The 26,362-nt window shown below is 41.6% G+C and overlaps 1 protein-coding gene across 3 annotated transcripts; it reads right to left on the minus strand.

The window, feature by feature from the left end:
* Positions 1-5,220: 5,220 nt before the first annotated feature.
* Positions 5,221-13,157, minus strand: LOC102415842 (oocyte secreted protein 1). Of its 3 annotated transcripts, none has more exons than XM_006068062.4 (5): positions 13,001-13,157; positions 9,452-9,633; positions 7,708-7,814; positions 6,348-6,434; positions 5,221-5,525 (listed from the first exon to the last, which is right to left on the minus strand). In XM_006068062.4, the coding sequence occupies exons 1-5, from the start codon at positions 13,074-13,076 to the stop codon at positions 5,486-5,488; spliced, it is 492 nt and encodes a 163-aa protein (XP_006068124.1). In that variant the 5' UTR covers positions 13,077-13,157; the 3' UTR covers positions 5,221-5,485. The 3 variants fall into 3 exon arrangements, with proteins under 3 accessions (XP_006068124.1, XP_044784994.1, XP_044784995.1); XM_044929059.2 differs by having other exon boundaries at positions 6,342-6,434; XM_044929060.2 differs by lacking the exon at positions 6,348-6,434.
* Between the last annotated feature and the right edge of the window lie 13,205 nt (positions 13,158-26,362).

Consider the following 26,362-nt stretch of genomic DNA (forward strand, 5'->3'; position numbering starts at 1 on the left):
TGGCTGAGTAATACTCCATTGTGTATATGTACCACAACTTTCTTATCCATTCATCTGCTGATGGACATCTAGGTTGCTTCCATGTCCTGGCTATTATAAACAGTGCTGCAATGAACATTGGGGTACACGTGTCTCTTTCAATTCTGGTTTCCTCAGTGTGTATGCCCAGCAGTGGGATTGCTGGATCATAAATCACTGTTTTTAAAAAATATCATTGCCTATGCATCTAACACTTCCTTTCGAATGGCAGCATAGTCATTAGAAAACCATGAAAATGAAAATTTCATGCTGCATATGAAAACCATGAAATATCTAAAATCTGATGGACACTTATGTCTTCTCTTTTTCGATTAACTAAGCCTCCTCCCTAGAGACTCTATTTCCCCTCTTGCTCTGCTGAGACCTGACCTTATTATCAGTCTGATGGGATTAAGGATAGTTGGAGCAGATTTTTAAGGAGACAAGTGTCTTTTTATGAAGATCCTGCCTCACAGAAGATATTTGCAGACTCTGTATGCAAGGGGAAGAGGCTTTCCTCCAGAAAGGATTGGGCTACTTTAACTGTCTAGAAGTTTTAGATGAATCAAGGGTATTTCCAGGTGCTTTAACCTTTTCACAATTTATCATACCATATGATACAGGGAAAATTCAATATTCTTTTTGATTAGGAAATTGAAGAGTTACCTAAAATGGAGACTGTTCTGCTAATAACTTCTCACTTAGCTAGGCAAAAGGAAACTAGACCCAGAAGCTGCTGCTGCTGCTGAGTCGCTTCAGTCGTGTCCGACTCTGTGCGACCCCATAAACGGCAGCCCACCAGGCTCCCCCGTCCCTGGAACTCTCCAGGCAAGAACACTGGAGTGGGTTGCCATTGCCTTCTCCAATGCATGAAAGTGAAAAGTGAAAGTGAAGTCGTTCAGTCGTGTCCGACTCTGCGCAACCCCATAGACAGCAGCCTACCAGGCTCCTCCATCCCTGGGACTCTCCAGGCAAGAGTACTGGAGTGGGTTGCCATTGCCTTCTCCTAGATACAGAAGCACCTGTGTAGAATTATCTAAATGAGTTGGGGAGGGCAATGGAATCAATTTTGGCTAGCCATTTATTTCTTATGTCTTAGCTTGTCCACAAAAGGACAGTGAAATAAGTCTCTCTTGACTGGAGATACTGAAAGGATCCCAGCTCTACAGGGTGTTGGAGTGGGAGGGAAATGAATACCACAGAACCCACCTGAAATCCTTTCCCTTATGATAGAAGAGATTCAGCTTCATCTCTTAGGGTCCAGGTAAACGTGTGGACTCACTCTTACCCCCAATTTACTTAAAAAAAAAAAAAAAACTTGCATTTTGCTTTTAAATCTTGCAAGGATCTTCTTAAAAGACAGAGTTCAATTGAGTAGTCTGGGTGAACTCCGGGAGTTGGTGACGGACAGGGAGGCCTGGCATGCTGCGATTCATGGGGTCGCAAAGAGTCAGACACGACTGAGCGACTGAACTGAACTGAACTGAACTGAATTAGACTTGATATGTAACACTTCATTCTAATAAGCCCCCAGGTAATAACCTTGCTCATCTATGGATCACTCTTGTATTTGAAAGACTGGAGAGGTTATCTATATTCTGGGGTGGCTGCAGAGATGGCTGGGGGAAGTGGAAGGCCCTGAGACTGAAATGGAAAATCTAAGAAATCACGCATTCATTTGAGGAAGCAATTGTATCAACACAGGGATGTTAAGCAAGTTACACTGACTGGTGTTTGTGAGAAACCCAATTTCTATTCTTCTCTTGACAGCCATACTCCTAGGAAAAGTCATTTATACTCTTTCAGGTTCTTTTTATCCTCTGTTTTTTTGAATTGAAGTATGGTTGCTGTATATTATATCAATTACAGATGTATAATGTAGTGATGCACAATTTTTAAAGGTTATACTCCATTTGCAGTTACAAAGTATTCACCATATTCCCCAGGTGGTACAATATATGCTTGTAGCTTATTTTATACCTAACAGTTTATATCTCCTAACCCCTTACCGGAGGCTCACCCCTCCCCTCTTCCCTCTCCCCACTGATAGCCACTAGATTGTTCTTTCTGTGAGTCTGCTTCTTTTTTGTGATATTCACTAGTTGGTTATATTTTTTAGATTTCACATATAAGTGACATTGTATGACATTTGTCATTTTCTGTCTGACATTTCACTTTAGCATAATGCCCTCTAAAACCATCCATCTTGCTGCAAATGGCAAGATTTTGCTCTTTTCATGGCTGGGTAGTATCTCAGTGTGTGTGTGTGTGTGTGTGTGTGTGTGTATCACATCTTTATCCATTCATCTGTCGATAGGTTGCTTCCATTGGTTGGCATTTGTAAAAAATGCCACTATGAACACTGTTATGCATATATCTTCTCAAATTAGTGTTTCTGCATTTTCCAACTTCTTATCCATCCTCTCCTAAACCTGACTTTTGAGCATAGCCTCTCCACCAAAACCGCTTTTTCCAGCATCATCAGTGCTCTGCCTGTTCGCTAGAGTGAATAGTCAATTCTTAGTTCTCATCCATCCTACTTAACCTTTCAGAAACAAGTGATGTGATCATTACCTCCATCTGTGTGGCTGTCTGGACTCCACTCTCTGGCAGATTTGCTTCCAGTCTACCTTACTGGTTTCCTCCTTTGAGGTTTCTGTCTCCTTTCAGCTACTTCTTAATATCAGAAACCCCAAGACCTGAGCCTTGAGCCCATTATCTTCTTTTCCTCACTTTTTTTGCTTGAACTCATCCAGTCTTATCACCTTTAAATTTTTGCTGATGAATACAAATTTTCTACATCCAGCCTGGACCACATCCTCTGAACCCCAGACCTATATGTTCAAAACCCACTTGCTCTCTCCACTTAGAAATCTAATGAACATCTTAAACTTGACATCTACCGAATAGAGCTTCTAAGCCAGGATCTCCCACATTCTTATCAAGTTAGTGGCACCTCCAACTTTCAGTTCAGTTCAGTCGTTCAGTCATGTCCAGCTCTTTGTGACCCCATGAATCGCAGCACGCCAGGACTCCCTGTCCATCACCAACTCCCAGAGTTCACCCAAACCCATGTCCATCAAGTCAGTGATGTCATCCAACCATCTCATCCTCTGTCGTCCCCTTCTCCTCCTGCCCCCAATACCTCCCAGCATCAGGGTCTTATCCAAAAAGTCAGCTGTTTGCATCAGGTGGCCAAAGTATTGGAGTTTCAGCTTCAACATCAGTCCTTCCAATGAACCCAGGACTGATCTCCTTTAGGATGGACTGGTTGGATCTCCTTGAAGTCCAAGGGACTCTCAAGAGTCTTATCCAGCAGCACGCTTCAAAAGCATCAATTCTTTGGCACTCAGCTTTCTTTATAGTCCAACTCTCACATCCATGCATGACCCCTGGAAAAACCATAGCCTTGACTAGATGGACTTTTGTTGGCAAAGTAATGTCTCTGCTTTTTAATATGCTGTCTAGGTTGGTCATAACTTTCCTTCCTTCTTTTAATTTCATGGCTGCAATCACCATCTGCAGTGATTTTGGAGCCCAAAAAAATAAAGTCTGACACTGCTTCCACTGTTTCCCCATCTATTTCCCATGAAGTGATGGGACCAGATGCCATGATCTTTGTTTTCTGAATGTTGAGCTTTAAGCCAACTTTTTCACTCTCCTCTTTGACTTTCATCAACAGGCTTTTTAGTTCTTCTTCACTTTCTGCCATATGGGTGGTGTCATTTGCATATCTGAGGTTATTGATATTTCTCCTGGCAATCTTGATTCCAGCTTGTGCTTCCTCTAGCCCAACGTTTCTCATGATGTACTCTGCATATAAGTTAAATAAGCAGGGTGACAATATACAGCCTTGACGTACTCCTTTTCCTATTTGGAACCAGTCTGTTGTTCCATGTCCAGTTCTAACTGTTGCTTCCTGGCCTGCATACAGGTTTCTCAAGAGGCAGGTCAGGTGGTCTGGTATTCCCATCAGGAGCTCAAATATCGTAAAGTCTGCTGGATTCCTCTCTTATACCCCCATATCCAACTCTTTGCAAATCTTTCTCAGATTATATTGATATATCTATACAGGTATATATCTCTTCAAAATCTGAGCACTTTGTTTATTCCACTGCTCTATCTAACCCAGGGCTCTCAACTTCAACCCAGGAAATTCTCAGTTGTGTATGCTGGGCGGGGGCGGAGGTAGGGAGTGCTATCTTACTCTCTGTAGGATGTTTAGTGGCATCACTGGCCGGTACCCCGTAGCCTTAAGTAACACACCACCACTAACACCACCTCTCACTGCAAGAAAAAAACCTCTCCGGATTTGTCTAGTGCCCTGGAGGGAAAGGTCGCCCCTAGATGAGAACGCTGAGAACTGGTCTAGCAAGCCCTCCTACCCTCCCGCTGAAGAGTACCAGCATTAGCATTGGTTTCCCTACTCAGCCTTTCCTGGAGGAGGAAATGGCAGCCCACTCCAGGCTTCTTGCCCGGAGAATCCCGTGGACAGCGGAGCCGGCGGGCTCCAGCCCATGGGGTCACCGAGTCGGACGCGACCGAGCGGCGGAGCCACGGCTCGGCCTTCGCGCCCCCTTGTGTCTGTTCCGCGCGCGGCAGCCTGGGCGATCCGAGGTCGCCCCGAGACTTCCCGGTGACGCGCCCTTCCGTTTCAAGTAAAACCAAGGTTGTCAGGTCAGTTTTGAGAGGCTACCGCTCTCCACTCCCCTTGTTCTGGGGAGGGGGGTCTCTCCTGGTTTATTAGCACTCCCCCCCTCCGACCGCAGTCTCCGGCTTGCTGTGAGCCCTCTGGGCCTGGGGTCCCGTGGAGGACCTTCCCTCCCGGGTCTGCACGGCTCACTGCTCACGCCCTTCAGGTCTCTGCCAGCCCCCTCCCGGGCAGGCATCTCCCGACGCCACGCAGAAGAGCAACCCTCACCCGGATGTTACCAGCCTCACTTCTCTGCCAGGCGTTTTTCCTAAGGAGCATTTACCCCATTCCTGGAATTTATAGAATATCTGTGTTTTTAATAGTCTGTGCCCTACCAAAATGTAAATTCCATGAAAGCATGTTCATCAAATGAATAAATGATCCAACTAGTTCTAAATCTTAGCTAAGCTTATGAATCAGCCACCAAGCAGGGAAGAATTAGTCATTCTGCCTTTAAAAACCTCTTTATAGTGAGCGTCAAAGCTTAAAATGACACAGCCCTTCAATAATTACAGACAGGTAATAGAACACCCTTTATTCATAAATAAGTCTCCATGGAGTTAAAAGCAGGGGTAGTGTCTTTTTGAGAAAAAAAAAAAAGATAAGGCAACATGCCATTTGATTTAAAATCAAAAATTAGCTTTTTGAAACAGACAATTGGGTATCATTCAGTTCCATGCCAGCTCCTCTGATTTCTATAAAACACACTAAATCTTCAGTCCTAAACAGTCATTTCAGAAGTTGCCTTTGAACATAGATCTCATTTCTTCTACATCATTTGGCACACAGAGAGAATATAGTACTCAGATCGTTCCTGAAATAGAAGAAAATTTAAAATCAGGCCCAATATAAACATTATTTAACTATTTCAATGAGCTTGCTATTCATCAGTAAAGCAGTTTATATGTGTGGGGGTGTGGATGGGAGAGAGGGTGTAGATTAAAAGTAAAAGAGGAGAATTCAAGAGAAAGGAAAACATTTTACCCTTGGGACAATATCCTTAAGTGTAGAATGATTCCTCGCTAAACTATGAGGTACAACCGAAATTTTCTAAGACTATCCAGATACTTTCTGTTGCATAGCTCCACCTCTTTATTGATACCCCAAATCAACATGCCTGTGGATTTATCTTAATATCCCTTCAGATGTGGCTCAAGGAGAAAGAACTGTACTGCCCGAAGGTATTCTGTCCTTCCTGGAAGAAGTAACCACCCAGCATTATGGCACTCCTGAACTCACGTCACCAGGGATTACCAACACATCTAAGCCTTCACTTTGTAGGTTCAGTTTGACACTTTTTTTTTTTTTAAGATTTAGAACTCCATTGATGTTGGAATTGATGGATATTTCTTTCATCTTTGCATTTATCATGGAATTTCATATGATACCCCAGAAGGACAGCTGTTACTTAAATGGGATCCCTGGAAGTTAGTGACATAGTAACAAAAGCACATGATCAGCAACACCTCCAACAAACACAGGAAGGAATGCATGAACTGCCCATTCCTGAATTGGAAGCTTTTTAGGCACAAAATGCCTTAATACAAATAGGGGACATTTCCTTGCCAACTGTATTGGCTCCTGTCTAGGACATGCGTGGACAAAATCACAAAACGCCAGTTCTGAGGACCCTTACTGTGACTGCATTATGTAAGAAACTTCCATGTCTTCAGAGCTGGTTTCATCATCTCCACTTTCAGTTTCATTTGACAAAGGGTACATGCTAAAAAAAAATAAAATAAAATAAAAATTAAAAGCGTACATACTAAAGTGAGAGAAGAAAATATAGAAATATCACATGAATCTAAGATCTTTTCAGACCTTACTGTTTCCAAGACTGAACTTCAGACCAAATTCCTATGACTAGTAGATGGATTGATTTCTGCTTATTGTTCCAGAACATCACAGGCGGTGTTTGTGGTGTTGAGTAACATGGGCTTAGAAACCAAACTCTGGGTTTACTTCCTGGTTCTACCATCTACCAGAAAATGGCCTCAGGTAAATAATTTCCCTGTGCCTCAATCTCCTTACCCCTAAATCGGCATAATAGTATCTATCTCATTGAGCTGTCACGGAGAACAAATCTATTTATACAAGTGCTGGAACAGTGCAGGAATATGGTGATATGTAACTGCTAGTTGTTATTTATTGTCGTTATTATCTATGAGACGAACACTATGTAGTAAGGCTCTTCTGTAATCACTGAAAGGAAAAAAAAAACTCAGTTCAAGGTTTTAACCAGAAGAACCTAACAGAAAAATTATCCAAATAAAGTCCTACCAACAATCAGAAGTTTGCCAAGACCTGATCAAAGTTGCTATGATCTAAAAAGCTTGATTATTACAGGCTTTCTTAAAAGTTGGTAAGATACCAAAAAAATTAATCTTAACCTATGGATTCTGTTCTAGCATGTTCCATCTCTCTCCCCACATCTTGAGTCCAGCATGCTGACCTTGAATCTTCAGTGAGTTCATATACTATCATTTAGACTTTCTTATTTCTTTCAGGAACCTTGAATGTGGGTTCACACTTCAAAATAGCTAGATTTGATTAAGAGCTGGTTAAGATACATCAGATTTTCAGCAACTCTGACAGTTGTATTAAAAAAAAAATTGTCATTCCATTTTTCAGTATTCCTGGTATTATATACAGGGCTTCCCTGGTGGTTCAGATGGGAAAGAGTCCGCCTGCAAGACAGGAGACCCAGGTTCAAGCCCTGAGTCGGGAAGATCCCCTGGAGAAGGGAATGGCTACCTGTTCCAGTATTCTCTCCTGGAAAATTCCATGTACAGAGGAGCCTAGCAGGCTACTCTTTTTCCTAGAAGACAATTGAAATAACTCTGAAATATATAGGGCCAGGAATCAACAAACTGATGTTACCAATAGGATTGTGTCCTTTCTCCCCTCCCCCAGTTATGACTTTTAATCTCTCAGGGTCGGTTTCTCATCTTGGAAACTAAAATGGACCCGAGAACCAGGGCAGGAGTCTGGCATACCATGCTTGTTTTGTGACGACACACGACACGGGCATTTCAGCTGTGTCTCCAGAGTTACTTGACATATACTTGATTTTAGTCTGAAGCAGAAGAGTCTCCTGGAAAGTCTAAAGAGACAAAGAAAGATTTTAAGCAGATGTTTGTCTCAAGAGCCTCAGGAAACTCAATAATTATTTGAATAGGAAGTTGTGGGTCCTGCAAGCTCTCTAAAAGTGACCACAGTCAACCTCCATTCATGAGAAACTAAGCCATCTTCTAAATGGACACAAGCATTAAAGTCTGGCAGAATGCTTGTGTAGAAGAGGCAGTCAGCACTTGTGAACCGAAAGAAAAAGGATCTTTGTGATTCAAATTCAAGAAGGTTTGCTTATACCTCCTTTTGAGAAACACTGCTGTAACTGGAATACTGCTTAGTCGTAGAGAGTATGAGCTTTAAGCCCGTATGAATGCACTTTGGAACCTGGGAGCTGCCTCTACTCACATAAATCCCGGGGAAATTGTGTTTCTGTACAACAACAAAATACATGGAAAAAATAAAGGAAAAAGTCCCATTTTTTCAATAGATCAAAAAATAAGATCCTTAGTGATAAATTTAACTAAGAAAGTAGAACATCTAACACCGAAAATCATAAGGCTTTGGTGAAGGAAATTGAAGGCAAACAGTGGAAAGCTACCCCATGATCGTGGATCAGAGGAATTAAGATTGTTCAAATATCCATACTACCCACATCCATCCATAGAGTAGACACAATCCCTATCCAAACCCCAGTGATACTTTTCACAGGAAACAGAAACTACCCTGAAGCTGTATTGACTGCAGAAACCTTGAATAGTCAAAGCAAGAGAGAAAAGCAAAGCTGGGGGCATCACGAGTCACACTCCATCTGGTTCAGAATGGCAGCGTAAGATGATCCTCAATGTGGTCCCTCCCACCGACACACTGAATCTATAGCTGTGTCAACGGAACTGTTTCCTCTTGGGAAAAAAACCTACCCTACAAAGCTATATTAATTAAAACGTTATGGTACTGGCATAAAAATAGACACTTCTTAATAAAACATCCTGCATGCTCAACTCCACCTTAAATTTTGCTTTCTGTGGAACCCAATATTTGACATTCAGCTAGACTGGGAAAATTCTATTATTTAATATTCCATTTGGGATAGGGAGCAAAATAGCAAGTAATTTTACAGCAAACTTTTGTAGGCTGCTAACATTTTTTAAATTAAGCCAAAATCCCAATCAGACTTTTTGAGCAGTTGGTATAGTTGATCATTCACTGTGCCCCGTAAGGCCCATCAAAGTCTCTGGTCAGCGGGATTGGGTGGGGCTGGAGAATGTGAGACATCTACTTTGAAAAACCTTCTGATGCTTAACTATGTTATTTCCTCCTTCTGATTGCACCAGGCCAAATGTTATAAACTGTAATATATCACTTTATATGCTGCAACATAACATGATAAGCTTGTGAGATGTGGAAACTTTCTAACTTGCCATCTCCCTGACTTTTCTGTCACTAATTGAATTTTATATCTACAAGGTTCACATTAGAGTTTGCAGTTATTACCCAACAAGAAAATAAGTATTTATCATCTCCTTCATTAATTTCCTCTGTCCTGAATGTGACTATTAAATAAATCAGTCCAGCCTTATTATAGATAAAAACTTAATGACTTCTGGTTTGGGGGCTGTTGAAGGAACCATACAACATTCAGATTTTAGGTAAAATAGCCATTCCTCTTACTTTGGTTACGATGCCACATTTATTAGAATAGTAGAAAAATTCATAATGAGCATCTGGTGAAACATAGGTTACAGGGCAGTCATCTCCTAAAAATGCTTCATCAGGATTCATGTACAAATTGTGAAATAGTGTGGGTTTAATCTTGGCATAGAACCAAAAATAGCTGCAGCATACTTTCACAGCTAAGAAGTAGAAAAGAAACATTTTCTGTTAGTGTTGCTGTTACACAGATCAGCCCAGAAAATTTTAGCACAGTTAATATAAACAAAGAGAACATCCTTCTGTTATTCACTCACAAACTCATGACCAATTCTTTGCAACCCCATGAACTGCAGCATCATTCTTCTGCTAATTAAAAAAAAAAAAAAAAGTCTTAGAGCTGAGTAATTCTGCTAAAGACGGTCTCAGCATATTACTTCATCCTCTGAAAATACCCATACTACACATACATCCTTCAATATGAAGTAAAATCTTCTGACCCAGTTCTCCAAAGCCACCGAAGAGCTGGCGCCGTGAGACTGCAATACCAGTATGTCGTACCACTGTTGCTGTGCAGTATAGAGCACCTTTGATCTCCCATGTTCAACTGAAGCTCCTCTAAGCAAGCCTTTGTTTCTACATTTGAATGCACAGCTTAGTGATGTGTAAAAGGATGAAGTAAGGGCTGATGAAGCAATAATGACTTGTCCAAAACACTAAAACTGAGCAACTCTGCTTCTATAGAAACTGAGTGTCTGTGGTGCTTCCTCTTTTCCTGCTAAATATAACTGGACAGTAATTTTTGTATCTGAGAAAGGGAATCATTTTCTAATATAATTTTCTATGTGGGCTAGGCTCTAGAAGAATGTCACAATACCCTAAAATTACTGGATTGGGTAGGACGTGAGATATAAAGAGTTAAGTTGGCAATTTATGTGGTCTTCACTTAACATAAATCTTCTTAGTTGACTTGGAATACTAAAAGGAGCCTCAGAGGATACTGAAAACTCAGCAACCAAATGAAAATTATATAACCTGTAATCTTTTCACTAAGAGGATGCACAGATTGCAAATTAGCACATGAAAAGATCTTAGCCAACACCATTAGCCATTATTTAAATATAAATTAAAATCACAAGGAGATATTACTATATACCTATCAGAGTAGCTAAAATAAAAATATGACATCAAGTCGTATTTAACAAGGCTGTGGAGAAACTGAACCATTCATACATTGTTGGTGGCAATGTAAAATATTACCACCCTGGAAATTAGTCTCTCGATTTCTTTAAAACCTAAACATATGACTACCATGTGACCCAGGCTTCCCTGGAAGCTCACTGGTAAAGAATCTGCCTGCCAGTGCAGGAGACGTGGGTATGATCCCCAGGTGGGGAAGATGAACTGGAGAAGGAAATGGTAACCCACTCCAGTATTCTTGCCTGGGAAATCCCAGGGACAGAGGAGCCTGGTGGGCTACAGTCTGTGGGGTCGCAAAAGAGCCAGACATGACTGAGTAACTAAACAACAACAACCATATGATCCAGAAATCGAACTCCATTTATCCCAGGAAAATAAAAATGTATATTCACACAAAATTTATACAAATGTTTATAACTGCTTTGTTCATAATAACAAAAAACTAGAAACATCCCAGATGCTCTTCAATGGGTGAATGGTTAAACGATGGTATAACCATGTCATGGAATGCTACTCATCAACAAAAAGGAATGGAGTATTGATACACACAACAATGTAGGCAGACCTCCAGGGAATTTTCTGAATGAAAAGCCAGTCCCTGGGACTAACATACTGTATGACTCCATTTAGGGAGCATCTTGAGATGACAAGAATCAAGAAATGGAGAATAGATGTATAGTTGCCAGAGATAAGAGACTGAGGTGGGAGGGAAGCGAGGTGGCATGATGAATTCAGGAGAGTAGATGTGACTGTCAAAGGGCAACCTGAGGGGTTGTGACGGAAATGTTCTGTGGCTTGGCTGTACCCATGTCAACATCCTAAAGTAATATTGCACTCTGTTTTGCAAGATGTTACCATTGGATGGAATTGAGTAAAAGGTACACTTATCTGTCTGTAGCATGTCTTATACAACTGCCAAGTATTACACAGTTACATATGAATCTATTATCACCTAAAAATTTAAAAGTTCAGAAAAAAATTCAGCCTGAGTTAGTCTTATCTTCCCCTCAGATTGTCAAAAAGTAAGATATCTGCAAGCAGCAAGTGCTGGTGAAAATGAGAACAGCTGCCCTTCTGCTGGGAAAACTCCACTGTTGCACCTCGTTAGAGAACAATGGGGTAAGAGAGAGTTGGTTTTCCGACCTGCACACCTGTGGCCTCATGATCCTGGGCATGCAAAAAAAAAACGCCCAAGTACAGACATTACATGTAACAGACAAACATGGACATGTTCTACCCATCAACAGAAAAATGAAGACGATTTATGATGGATTCACTCAATAGCGTACCAGAGAAGAGTTAAACCAAGCCTACACTTATAAATCTCTAAATAGTGTTGAAGAACAACAAAAGCTGTAGGATGGAACAAATAAAAGTTTTGAGTGCCTGCAAAACATAGGTTTATGGATCCATCTATTCGACATAGAATTATAAAATGCATAGAGAAATGCAAAATGACCAAGCTTCCATCTGGACAAAGAGGGAAGAGAACAGAACCAAGGGTGGCCATGGGGACTTCAACTTTACCTGAACTTTGATTCTACCAGAAATTAAAATGGAAGCAAGTGTAGCCGATTATTGTGGATTTCATAAAGCTGGAGAGTGGGTCAATGAGTATTTATGTGATTTTATTGTTGTCTTTTTAAATATTTCCTAAGTAAAGGAAAGAAAAGCATACAATAAACACACCACGACCCTTCCCAGTGCTCACACAGCAGATCTAGGTGGCCTTGTGAAACAGGTAACTTGATGAGAACATGTACATTCTTACAGAAACTCTGAAAGTTCAACATCAGAAACTGACAAACCAAAGTTCATGCATAAGGCAATCATCCATCCCATTTGCTCAGGAAGGAAGATTTTTAGTGCTAAAACAGGAAAAGCATAAGGAAAACCAAGACAATTGATCACTCCACATAGGAAGGGTTGAATTCTTCCTCTCAGACACAATGGATTTATGAAGAATAATATCAAGGACAACAGAGTCCTAGATAAGGTTTCCTTCCAGCATGTCACACTCAGAGTCCTGAGGTCCTGCCGCAGCCCATGGAAGTCTCCTTATGTTCCCGGCCACCCCACGCTCCTTACATTTAACCCACTTCAAGTATTTGAGCCCCAGGAATCTGACATGCTCTGAAAGGGGTCAGAAGAGAAGGGGAGTTGAGAAAAGCAACTCTCAAGTTGGGGCAGACTCTTGAGTCTCAGAAAACATCTTAAGATCAAACATCTAAAATAAACCTCCTTCACTATATGTATCCTCAGCTATTGCTAGGATTCAGTGAGACCAAAATCATGAATAATTCAAAAGTCACGTTGAAAGCTCCATCTTTCAACATTTAAAAAATACCCTCCTCTGCAAATATGTTATACCTGACCAATCCCCAGCACAAGTCCATGTCAAAGAGAAAAGGACTAAGAGTCCTCTTAATCCTGAGGAAGGCTTCATTGGCTGAGATTGGAAATGAAATCCTACTCGAGAAACAGGAAGTTAGGAGCAGCGGATTTATATGCCAAAATAGCTAAAGACACACTCAGGTGTGAAAAGTCAACTACCAGCTCTGGGCAGCACACATGTGCCATAAATATATCATCATTTTAGTTTGTTAATATATCAATAATAATGATATATTATTATTATATATATTATTTAGTTCAATAATATATCAGTATTCATAAATATATCATCAAGGTAGTTCGTTGCCTGAAACCTAACACTTTTTATTCAAATATTTTGTTCCCCTGGAACAGTGAATTTTGAAAGCTTACATTAATGCCTGTAAAACTCACGCACAAATTGTAATGTGACTATCAAAGCAGGAGGCAGGTCTTTTAGATATGATTAGAAGATTGGTAGAAGGCTCTATTTCATTTTCTTTAGAGTCTAAATCTTCAATTATGGGGTTGTTTTTATGCACTAACGTTTACTTTATTAAAACTCCCTATGATCGTATAACTTCTATCTCCATGTTTGAGCACTAAAACAATAATGACTGTAAGAGAATTCAATTATCCTGTGCACCTGAGAAGGCGAAGCCCTGAGGAATTAGGCGTGAGGATTTACAAGACTGATTTCTCCTGCTTTAACCTAATTTACCAACCAACTTCTAAACAATGGTCCTCAAAACTAGCAGACATCAGGCCCACCTGTAGAGCCCACTGTAGCTCCGCACAGCTAGCTGAGCCCCATCTTACTGATTTGGTAAGACATCAGAATTTGCATTCCTGACAAGTTCTCAGATGATACTGATACTGCCCAGGGACCATACTTTGAGAATCACTACTCTAAAGGGTTTGCCTTTAGAGTACATGCTGAGTTGATGCCCATCAGCTGCTGCTGCTGCTAAGTCACTTCAGTCGTGTCCAACTCTGTGTGACCCCATAGACGGCAGCCCACCAGGCTCCGCCGTCCCTGGGGTTCTCCAGGCAAGAACACTGGAGTGGGGTGCCGTCAGCAGTGCTTCTCAAACTTTAATGAGCCAACACATCACCTGGAGATCATGTTACAACACGTATAATGATTTAGAGGCCTGGGGTGCAGCCGAAAGTCTGCAAACTCTCGGCCATTACCAGTGATGCTATCTTGTAAATAATTTTTAGCAAGGCTTGAAGATATTCTCATGGCATTCAAGTTCCTTTCTTCAAGAGAGAAGATGAAAATGAAAATAAGAAATTCAAAATGTCTCTAAGAAAAGGAGCCTGAATGAATGTTTCAAATGCTTTCTATTTTTTTCTCTCTCTAGAACACTGGTTCCTCAAGTTCAGTGATTGTTTTGTGCTGTTTTACTAGAACATAAAAAGCAGAAATTTACAGAGATTAGAAATGATTAGGTGCATGCATTTAACTGTCCTTGATATTATGTTGATTTTGTCACTACATTCACCGTCTCTTCTAAAAGTGAAGACCACTAAATGATGAGATCTTCAAGAGCAGGACCATCTCCCTCTATTTTTATATCTCCAGAACTTGGCAGACCTGGTACCTGCTAACAGAAGTGGATGGGGAGAGAAATAAAAAAGAAATATAATTCTTTAATATTTTTTCAACTTAAGAGCTTACCAAATACTTATGTTCCACTTGAGAGTATTAATAGAGACAAATATCTACAATGTTAATAATTATGCTTGTGAAATTTTATGTACAATAGGATAAAAAGCACATTAAAACATCATTTCCTAGATATTGCCAACCAGATCAGCAGTGCTGAAGGCCAGTTTGAATGAAGACCAAGGCTTGTGCACAGGTAGGTCAATGTCTCCAATTTTCACACATGCCAATCTGCAAAAACACTGTTAGCAAACTGTTAGCAAACTGGTAAAGGAATATGTGCTTTAAATCTTAAAATCATCTGACTAAATCTCTAGGAGAGCAGTCATTTCCAGGTGAGGATGGAGGCATTGAAAAGTGGCTTCCGTGATCTCTAGATAATTTTTCTTACTTCTCCTTTTGAGCCTCTATCTTCAGGTTTTCATGACCTTTTCTCTATTTTTTAATTTGTAATAAATCCCTAACTTTCCATACCCTGAGAAAAATCTCCCTTTTCTATTCTAAGTATCTTTAATGTTTATTTATTTGTTTATTTGACTTCAGATCTTAATTGCAACGTACAAGTTCTACATTTGTGTCATGAAGAATCTTTGGTTGTGGCACACGGGCTCCAGAATGTGCAGTTCAGTACTTGTGGCTCGTGGGCTTAGTTGCTCCAAGGCATGTGGGATCTTAGTTCCCAGACCAGGGATCTAACCCACATCCCATGCATTGAAGATGGATTCTTAACCCCTGGACCACCGGAGAAGTCCCAAAGTACTTTGTGGTGGGGGCAGGGGGGAACATTTAAACTACATTTTAAGCACTTAAAAAAAATAAGTACATTAATATGGATATCTTAGTGAGAATATATTTCAATATGGGGCATGAAATAGGTCAAGAGGCAGCATAGGAAACAGCAGGAAGGTGAAACAAGACCTTCTCCTCCTCATCTACTACACTGGAAGTTCTAGAAGCCCCCAGACTTACTGGAGTGACCGTGTAAACTACAGGACAGATTTAAGGTTTTCTAGCTGTCCTCAGCATGTCTCTTCGGAGCTCTTTATTACTGCGCACGATATTCTGATACCATAACCACTGATGCCCTGCTGCGGTTATCATATCCCTTTACTCTTCTGTAAGGTACTAAAGTTTGGCCCTCAACTTTCTTTTTCAGTCTAAATATTAATTATAATCTTTTTACTTTTTAAAAATTAAGGTAAAATTCACAAATAATAAAAGTCGCTCTTGAAAAAGTGCACAGTTGCAAGAATCTTGACAAATGTATACACTCCCGTTAACGCCACAACAATCAGGATACAGAGCATCTCCATCACCCCAAATGTTCCCAGGCATCAGTACCTCACTGCCACCAGCTCATCTCCTGGCCACAGCCAATCTCTGTTTTCCATCTCTATAATTTGTCCTCTCCAAAATGTCATTTAAATGGAATCACATAGTTTGTACTCTTTCGTGTCTTATTTCCCTTTCTTGGCACGATGCTTTTGAGAGTCACTCAGTCTGGACTGTTAAGGTAAGAGTAGTTTCTCGTTGCAGCTGAGTAGTCTTCCATGGAATCACTGCACCCCTGGCTGTTTAATCATTTGTGAGCTGGTAAACATTTAAGCTGTTTCCAGGTTGGGATTATTATGAATAAAGCTATGAACATTTCTTCATCTATTCTTGTATAGACACAGTACTTTCATTTCTCTTCAGTGACATTGTTGTGTTATAGGTTCAGATTTTCTATACTTCCTTATGTTAGCTGTAGCAATATTTTCTAGGAAACATTTGCTTCTCATGCTAATCATTTTGGAAGTATAGATATCAAAGTAGTGTCTTCTTTTTTATTCTATCATGCTCCTTTTATTCCTAATATTGATCGTCCATGCCTTTTCTGCTTTTCTCTCTCCCTCCTCCAAAACCCTTTGATTAGTCTGTTTTATCAGCTGGGTTTGATAGGTATGATTGCTGGGTCTAGTGCATGCACACTGGTGTCTGAGGCCAGGTCCCGGCTCTCTGTGGACCGAGCCATGTCCAGGGGAGGTTATGGGTTCAGGGTTCTAAGGCATCCTGCCTACTAGCAGATGAGGCTGTATACATTATGTATAGAATAGTATATATCTAGTATACAGACTAGTGTAAGAAGGACCTACTGTATAGCACATGACTGACTCATTGGAAAAGACCCTGATGCTGGGAAAGATTGAAGGCAGGAGAAGGGGACGACAGAGGATGAGATGGTTGGATGGCATCACCAACTTGATGGACATGAGTTTGAGCAAGTTCCCAGAGTTGGCGATGGACAGGGAGGCCTGGCGTGCTGCACTCCTTGGGGTCACAAAGAGTCGGACACTACCGAGCGACTGAACTGAACTGACTGTATAGCACAGGGAGCTATACTCAATAGTTTATAATAATCTATAAGGGGAAAGAATCTGAAAAAAATATACATAGCATATGTGTGTTTTACTGAATCACTTTGCTGTACACCTGAGATTAACAACATTGTAAATCAACTCAACTTCAATTGGGAACAAACTAAAGAGATGTACAATCTACTCTGTTACACACCATCTGCAGCTGAAACCCGGCACTCTCTGAAATTTGACATTTAATCAGAGGCTGCCGACAGTTAAAGAAGAAGCTAATTGCTCTGTGGGACTCACTAGGAAGTCTTACATGTCAGATAGAACTTAAAAATCCATGTTTGGTTCCTTGGAATGTACTGCAGGACAGTTAAAAATGTCTATCTCAGACACCTGATAGAACACAGAAATTCTGTACGGAAGTTGTTTCATATGTCATGAGACGCTTCTGCATATTTAAACCAAGAAATTGACACCATATGAGTGTTCTTTGAAATGATCCTCATGTCTGTTGACTCTCAATCTTTTCACTAAAGGGTCTAGGAAGCTCTTTTTGCCTTTACATACTGTTCATGGGGTTCTCACAGCAAGAATACTGGAGAGGTTTGCCATTCACTCCTCCAGTGGACCATGTTTTGTCAGAACTCTCCACTATGGCACATCCATCCAGGGTGGCCCTACATGGCATGGCTCATAGCTTCATTGAGTTCTGTAAGCCCCTTTAGAAGGTTGTGATCCATGGAGGGGATGGATCTTTACTGCAGCTCCTTATTGCAAAATTCAGGCTTAAAATGAAGAAATTAGGGAAAACCACTGGGCCGTTCAGGTAGGACCTAAATCAAGTCCCTTATGATTATACAGTAGGGGTGACGAATAGATTCAAGAAATTAGATTTGGTAGAGAGAGTGCCTGAAGAACTATGGACAGAGGTCAGTAACATTGTACAGGAAGCTGTAACCAAAACCATCCCAAAGAAAAATGCAAGAAGCAAAGTGGTTGTCTGAGGAGGCTTTAAAAGTAGCTGAATAAAGAGATGTGAAAAGCAAGGGAGAAAGGGAAAGATATACCCATCTGAATGCAGAGTTCCAGAGAGCATCAAGGAGTGATAAGAAGGCCTGTTTCAGTGAACAATGCAAAGAAGTAGAGGAAAACAATAGACTGGAAAAGACTAGAGAGCGCTTCAAGAAAACTGGAGAGATCAAGGGAACACTTCATGCAAGACTGGGCACAATAAAGGGCAGAAACAGTAAGGACCCAACAGAAGCAGAAGAGATAAAGAAGAGGTGGCAAGAATACACAGAAGAATTATACAAAAAATATCTTAATGATCAGGATACCCACGATGGTGTGGTCACTCACATAGAGCCAGGCATCTTGGAGTGTGAAGTCAAGTGGGCCTTAGGAAGCATCACTATGTACAAAGCTAGTGGAGGTGATGGAATTCCAGCTGAGCTATGTAAAATTCTAAAAGATGATGCTGTTAAAGTGTTGCATTCAACATGTCAGCAAATTTGGAAACAGCTGTGGCCACTGGACTAGAAAAGGTTAGTTTTCATTCCAGTCCCAAAGAAGGGCAATGCCAAAGAATGTTCAAACTACCAGACAATTGCTTTCATTTCACATACTGGTAAGGTTATGCTCAAATTCCTTCAAGCTAGGCTTCAGCAATACATGAACTGAGAACTTCCAGATGTACAAGCTGGATTTAGAAAAGGCAAAGCAACCAATGATCAAACTGTCCACATTCCTCAGCTCATAGAGAAAGCAAGGGAATTCCAGAAAAACATCTACTTCTGCTTCTTTGACTATGCTAAAACCTTTGTGTGGATCACAACAAACTGTGGAAAATTCTTAAAGTGATGGAAATACCAGACCACCTACTCTGTCTCCTGAGAAACCTGTGGGTCAAGAAGCAACAGTTCAGACCAAACACGGAACAACAGACTGGTTCAAATTTGAGAAAGGAGCACGTCAGGCTGTATACTGTCACCCTGCTAATTTAACTTATATGCAGAGTACATCATGCGAAATGCCAGGCTGGGTGAAGCACCAGCTAGAATCAAGATTGCAGGAAGAAATATTAACCACCTTAGATGTGCAAATGATACCACTCTAATGGCAGAAAATGAAGAGGAACTAAAGACCTTCTTTTTTAATTTTTAAAATTTGTTTATTTTTTAATTGAAGGATAATAGCTTTATAGAATTTTGTTGTTTTCTGTCAAACATTAACATGAATCAGGTCTTGATGAGGGCGAAAGAAGGGAGTGAAAAAGTTTGTTTAAAGCTCAACATTCAGAAAACTAAGATCATGGCATCCAGTCCCATCACTTCATGGCAAATAGATGAGGAAACAGTGGAAACAGTGGCAGACTTTATTTTGGGGGGCTGCAAAATCACTGCAGACAGTGACCACAGCCATGAAATTAAAAGACACTTGCTGCTTGGAAGGAAAGCTATGAAAAACACAGACAGCATATTAAAAAGGAAAGACAAAGGTTTTTCACTTTTGCCAACAAAGGCCCATCTAGTGAAAGCTATGGTTTTTCCAGTAGTCATGTATGGATGTGAGAGTTGGACTATAAAGAAAGCTGAATGCTGAAGAATTGATGCTTCTGAACTGCGGTGCTAGAGAAGACTCTAGAGAGTCCCTTGGACTGCAAGGAGATCCAACCAGTCCATCCTAAAGGAAATCAATCCTGAATATTCATTAGAAGCTGAAGTTCCAATACTTTGGCCACCTGATGTGAAGAGCTGACTCATTTGAAAAGACCCTGATGCTGGGAAAGATTGAGGGCTGGAGGAGAAGGGGATAACAGAGGATGAGATGGTTGGATGGCATCACCGACTCAATGGACATGAGTCTGAGCAAACTCTCAGAGATGGTGATGGACAGGGAAGCCTGGCGTGCTGTAATTCATGGGGTCGCCAAGAGTCGGACACGACTGAGCAACCGAGCAACAACAACAACTTCCCAAGAGTAAGTTTAGAATGAAAATTAGCTGTTATAAAATGCTATGAAGAAGGACTTTAAAAAGAGAGAGAGAAAGATTGAGCTTAGAGATGCCAATAAAACACAGCCACAAAATGGTTGGTCAAAGTCAAACTATTGTTTGAAATGAGTATTTTGGGTGTGACCTGAGAGAAGAGCAGTAGTAATGCCAAAGGTCTTACTATAAAGTATTTATTGTGCTTTCCATTTCTGACATGTCTCCGTTTCGGTTCACGGACACACCCATCTACTCTTTTTTGTGGGATGAACGCACGTCCCTCGTTAGCTTTGAGGGTGACGCCTGCAGCCCGGTTGCCTCTGCCCTCACCCCAGGACAGTGCGGAGATGGCTAGACACGCTTCCCATGGGCATCTCCCCTTGCAGAGCCAAGGTGGAGGCTGGCCCACCACTGCAGTCTTTCTTAGGATTGCGAGTTTCCCTCAGCAGTAACCATCAGGAAAGCTTGAAAGATGAGGCTTCTTACTCACAGGTCCTGGAGGGAACTCAGCATATCTAGTTGAAAGGGAAAGAGAGCCTGGACCTGGGGTTCTGCTTTTATTGGGATCCCTGACGGGGACCCAGGTTTTTCTTCAGACACGCCCTTTAATGATGAATTTATAGCATAAGAGCAGGAATTGAAGCAGCCAAATGGTCAGTTATTTAAGTCAACCACAGATGAGGACTGACTCCATCTGCAATGTGTTCATTCGAGATCTCTGTCTTTGAAGAGGATACCTCTGTTATCAAAAGCTTAATGCACTTGCATCATAATAAAATCAAACAAACCTGCCAGATGTGCCGGGAGCCGGCGAGAGACATTCCACTCGTGACAAAGGTCATGAGGAAGGAGGCTCGGCATATGCAAAGGTGGGATCAAGCCTTGGGAGTGCCCCCAGATATTCTCGAGCATCTACCCCCCAAAAACCAGAGTCTGCCTACTTTATTGCTTTGTGCTCTCACCTCTGACTTTACTGGGGGCTGTCCCCCACCACCATCTCGCTCTCTCTGTCAAAGAGTTAACTTACAGCTCCAATTAATAAAGTTCCTGGGCAATTAGGAGTGTTTAAATCCAAACCCCTCAGATGGCTCTCTAACTCGCCTGACAAGTTTACCCGGACACCTACAGCTATGCATACGATTGTTTACAGTCTCCCAGCCTCCAGAGGCATGGGAAGCTTAAGATATTCAAATAGCTTAGAGCCTCTCAGAGAATTAGAAACTGTCAGAATAAAACTAGTAAAAGATTTCATTGATGAGCCAATGTTTGTTGCCAAGTTTTCACATCCCCTGAATTGTATCCTTGAATGTGCATTAATTAATATAGTTGGTATGTAGAAAAAATAAGTAGTGGCCTTGGTGTTAGTAACTTTAGACCCTTAAGGTAGTAAATTCTTTCCTTTGTAAACCCATTACACATCCACCCTATAGGAACGTAATCTTATCTTCGGAAGATGGCGCCAAACCTTAAAATAATTACTCTTAGAGAAAATAAGTCTTTGTTGATAAGTCCTTGTCAAGAGTCATAAAATGTTAATAGGCCTCTGGCCAGAAGATGATGTAAATCACCTAAACCATTTGTATACGATAAATTTGCAGGAAAGAAACCCTGGTTTTTGATAAGCATCAAAGACTGCTGATTTTGCATCCCCTATTATCCTCTATGTGTAACTTAGGGTATAAAAGCCCCTGTTGAAAATAAAGCTATGGGCCTTGCTCACCAACGCTTGGTCTCCCCATGTCATTCTTCCCTTTAACTTCCAGCTGAGTGTTCATCTGGAGCACGGATATCCTCTGCGACCATTTATTTGCCTGGGCTTCTAAGACCCACTCGAGAAGGTGTCTACGGTGGAGCACCTTCCGCTATTCGAGAGGGCGCCTGCGGCCTCCGTGGTCAGAGCTAACCTGGTGTCACGGGTTATATTGATTTTCCGCGTAAACCAAGCCACTCAGCTTCTTTTCTCCACTGAATTTTCCTACTGAGCTATCCTCATTCTATTACTCTTTATTATCTCTAATTAACATTTGAATAGGTCGCCTATCCATCTCTCCTTCGAATACCCTGGATCAGCCGGGGCTGGACCTCGGCACAGATGCTCACCCTACAAAGATGTACTGCATAAAATATAGAACTAGCCTATGCAGAGAGGAGAACTGTAAGCTAAGTGGGTGAAACCAAACCAAAAGAAGAGTATTTCATGACAGATGAAAATTATGCATGCTCAGTCACTTCAGTCATGTCCGACTCTTTGCCACCCCATGGACTGCAGCCCGCCAGGCTCCTCTGTCCATGGGATTCTCTAGGCAAGAATACTGGAGTGGGTTGCCATGCCCTCCTTGTTGGGGATTTTCTCCCCAGGACTTGGAAGCGACGAACCTGAAAGAAGGACACTCGGACAGTCTCTTGCAAGGACTGACAAGTTTATTTCTGCAGTCAAGCCTTTTTATAGAAGTAGGAACAAAGAGCTTAGAGTATACAGCCAGCAGAGCGTGTACAGGGTTAACACCTAATCAGTAAAAATATTTCAAGGACAGCGCGCTCTAAGTGACCCATGTGCTTATCCCATAACCTGTTTTCTCAAGCAACATCCTTAATATTTATTATTAAATCTTGGCGCCAGGCATAACCAAAGGCAGGAGATGTTTTTCTGCCTGAGCACACCAAGCCAGGGTATTTCTGGCCCTTCGCCATTTTCCCAAGGACTTCCTCCAACCGGCTATTTTGTACTGGGCTTCCCAACACTCCTCCAGGGGATCTTCCCGACCCAGGAATCAAACCCATGTCTCCTGCATTACATGTAAAGACCCATGTCTTTACCTCTGAGCCACCAGGGAAGCCCCACAATGAAAATTATATGAAACTCAAATTTCAGTGTCAATTTTAAAAACTCTTACTGAAACACAGACATTCTCATTCATTTACATATTATCTATGGTTGAAAGAAAAGAGTCTCTCACACTAGCCTGATGCTGGAAAAGATTGAAGGCAAAAGGAGAAGAGGGTGGCAGAGGATGAGATGGTTGGATGGCATCACTTACTCAATGGACATGAGTTTGAGTGAACTCCGGGAGTTGGTGATGGACAGGGAGGCCTGGCGTGCTGCAGTCATGGGGTTGCAAAGAGTCAGACATGACTGAGCAACTGAACTGAACTGAACTGATAGCTAATGGTGAAAGGTGTCAGATTCTTGATCTCTGAAGAAGAAGATTTAGCTTCGGGACCAGGGACCAGGATTGATCACTCAAGAGCTTTTGTATAGCAGAGTTTTATTAAAGTATAAAAGGGACAAAGAAAGCTTCTGACACACACATCAGAAGGGGGAGAATGCCCCTCTAGCTAGTGTTACCAAGACAGTTATATACTTTTTAATTAGTTATTACAATAAATGAAAAGAATGTCTCAAGTTTATGAAAATTTTACCAGACCCACTCCCACAATTTACATTTTCAGATAATAACATTAGAACTTAACAATAGAAAGATCCTACCAGACCCACTCCCGTAATATACATTCTAAAATATCAGGGTTTTCAGGAAGGAGAAATTGTCCTCAAGCAGGATACATTGTTGTTGTATAATCCCTAGTACAGAGTTTAAACGGAGTTGTCTGTTGTGTAATCATCAGTTTAAGACTTAAAGAAAAAAACCATTTTATGTGACTAAGGAACGTAGAGGGAAAAAAGATGTTTGTCCTTTCCTCCTCCTTGAGAACCCCAGACCCCTCTCTCCTCGGCTTCCCCTGGACTTCTTATCAACCTGCCTAGGAATTGACTCTCTCCTTAGTTCCAGGTCTTGTAGGTCTTCATAGAACCGTTCAACTTCAGCTTCTTCAGCAAAGCTTTTCCAGTAGTCATGTATGGATGTGAGAGTTGGACTGTAAAGAAAGCTAAGTGCCGAAGAATTGAGGCTTTTGAACTGTGCTGTTGGAGAAGACTCTTGAGAGTCCCTTGGATTGCAAGGAGATCCAACCAGTCCATCCTAAAGGAAATCAGTCCTGGGTATTCATTGGAAGGACTGATGCTGAAGCTGAAACTCCAATACTCTGTCCACCTGATGTGAAGAGCTGACTCATTGGAAAATACCCTGATGCTGGGAAAGATTGAAGGCAGGAGGAGAAGGGGACGACAGAGGACGAGATGATTGGATGGCATCACTGACTCAATGGACATGAATTTGGGTAAACTCTGGGAGCTGGAGATGGACAGGGAGGCCTGGTGTGCTGCAGTCCATGGGGTCACAAAGAGCTGGACACAACTGAGCAGCTGAACTGAACTGAACTGAACCTGGAAGCTCTTAAGATATTGTGTAGCTCAGCCAATGACCTTGAAGGAGCTGGGTTTTACTAAATATCTGGGTTCACTCCTCAATGTTCACCTCTAGTCAATCAAGCAAATAACCAGAATGACATAAGTCCTATGTATCAACATGTACAGAAGCAGAACAAAAGGAGTACAGAGTACAGATTATCTCAAGTGGATCTGCTTGATTAGATAAACAAATACCAAGTGATAGATGACTCTTAATGGGTGACCTTGACTCCAAACGTCAAATGCTTGAAGCCTGAATGCTCTCTCAGTCTTGCTGGAAGCCACCTCAATCTTTTATTTTCTAGTAAACATAAAACATTTATTCCCATGTGATTATCAGCCTATACATGTTATTAGTTTATTATTTGGCTTAAGCATCTGGGGCAGTTCCTTTCAGCAAATATTTGACAACCTCTCACATGGCAGGTATTTTGAATGGTGCAATAGGAGATACAAGGGTGAACAAGAAAGATTTTGAACCTATTTGCAGGGCAGGAATATAGATGCAGACGTAGAGGACAGGCTTGTGGGCATGGTGCGGGGAGGAGAGGCCTAGGGGAACTGAGAGGGTAGCATGGAGACACACACATTGCCATGTGTGAAAAGCTAGCTAACGAGAAGGTGCTGCAGGACAGAGGCTCGAATCTGGGGCCCTGTGAAGACCTAGACAGGAGCATGGCATGAGGCAGGAGCGAGTTCCAAGTGGCCGGGGACACGCACACACTGGTGGCCGAGTCACACTGCTGTGTGATGGGACCCAGCACAGCACTGAAGTGGTTATCTCCCGATTAAAAATAAAATTAGAAAAAGAAGAAAGATATATCCTTGCCTTTGAGGAACTCACAGTCTGGCAGAGAGGTACACGTTAAATAAACACAGTTAAATAATTCTGCAGATAACTAATAGTAATTCTCATAAGTGCTGCATAGGAAAGCACAGACTACCCAGACAGTCGATAACAGGGGAACATAACCAAGTCTTGGGATGCAGAGAGAGCGACCCTGAGGAAGTACAGTCCCCCTTAACCACAGGGGATGTGTTCCATACCCCCAGTGGAGGACCGAGACTGAGAATAGTATCAAACTTCATATATACTTTTTTCTCTATATGTATATTGCTAGAATAAAGTTTGGCTTCCCAGGTGGCTCAGCTGGTAAGGAATCTGCCTGCAATGTGGGAGACCTGGGTTTGATCCCTGGGTCGGGAAGATCCCCTGGCGGAGGTCATGGCAGCCGACTCCAGTGTTATTGCCTGGAGAATCCCATGGACAGAGGAGCCTGGGGGGCTACAGTCCCTGGGGTCTCAAAGAGTTGGACACAACTGAGCAACTAAGCACAGCACGTAGAATAAAGTTAAATGTACAGGTCAGGCACAATAAAAGACTAAGAACAGAAATAATAAAATGGAACAATTATAACAACATACTAAAGAAAGAAGTATGTGAATGTGGTCTCGCTGTCTCTCTCTGTTGCAAAATATCTTGCACAAATATTATGCCTTTGCCATTTTTACGAAGCACTTTTCGGGCACTGTGACCTTGATTTTGGCAGTCTGAAATGTGACAGCCAGACTAGCATGGGTTTCTTTTTCCTTCTTCACCATTTCACCTGTAAAAGGGTTGTTCTTACTGTCAGTCTTAACTTCAGCATACGATTTTTTTTTCTTTCCTTATTAAGCTGAGAACGTTTATCTGTTCACTTAAAAGAAGCACTTACAGCTTCCCTTTGGCATGTGGGAATGGCCAGCATCACTACCCTGGCCCTTTGGGGCCACCATTAAATCAACTAAGAGCTCCTCGAACAGGAGCACTGTGATACCATGACAGTCTGTCTGGGAACCCTGACAGCTGCTGACTGATGGGCAAGATACACCTGACAAAGGGGTGATCCAGGTCCCAGGCTAGAGCTATTGGCATGAGAGATCATCATGCTATGAAGAAGGGCACACAATTTTTAACTAATGAATTGTTTATTTCTGGAACTTTCCATTTAACATTTTTATACTATGGGGTCACAGGTAACTGAAAATACTGGTAGCAAAGCAT

The sequence above is a fragment of the Bubalus bubalis genome, chromosome 16, assembly GCF_019923935.1.
Source record: "Bubalus bubalis isolate 160015118507 breed Murrah chromosome 16, NDDB_SH_1, whole genome shotgun sequence".
NCBI classification, from domain to species: domain Eukaryota; kingdom Metazoa; phylum Chordata; class Mammalia; order Artiodactyla; family Bovidae; genus Bubalus; species Bubalus bubalis.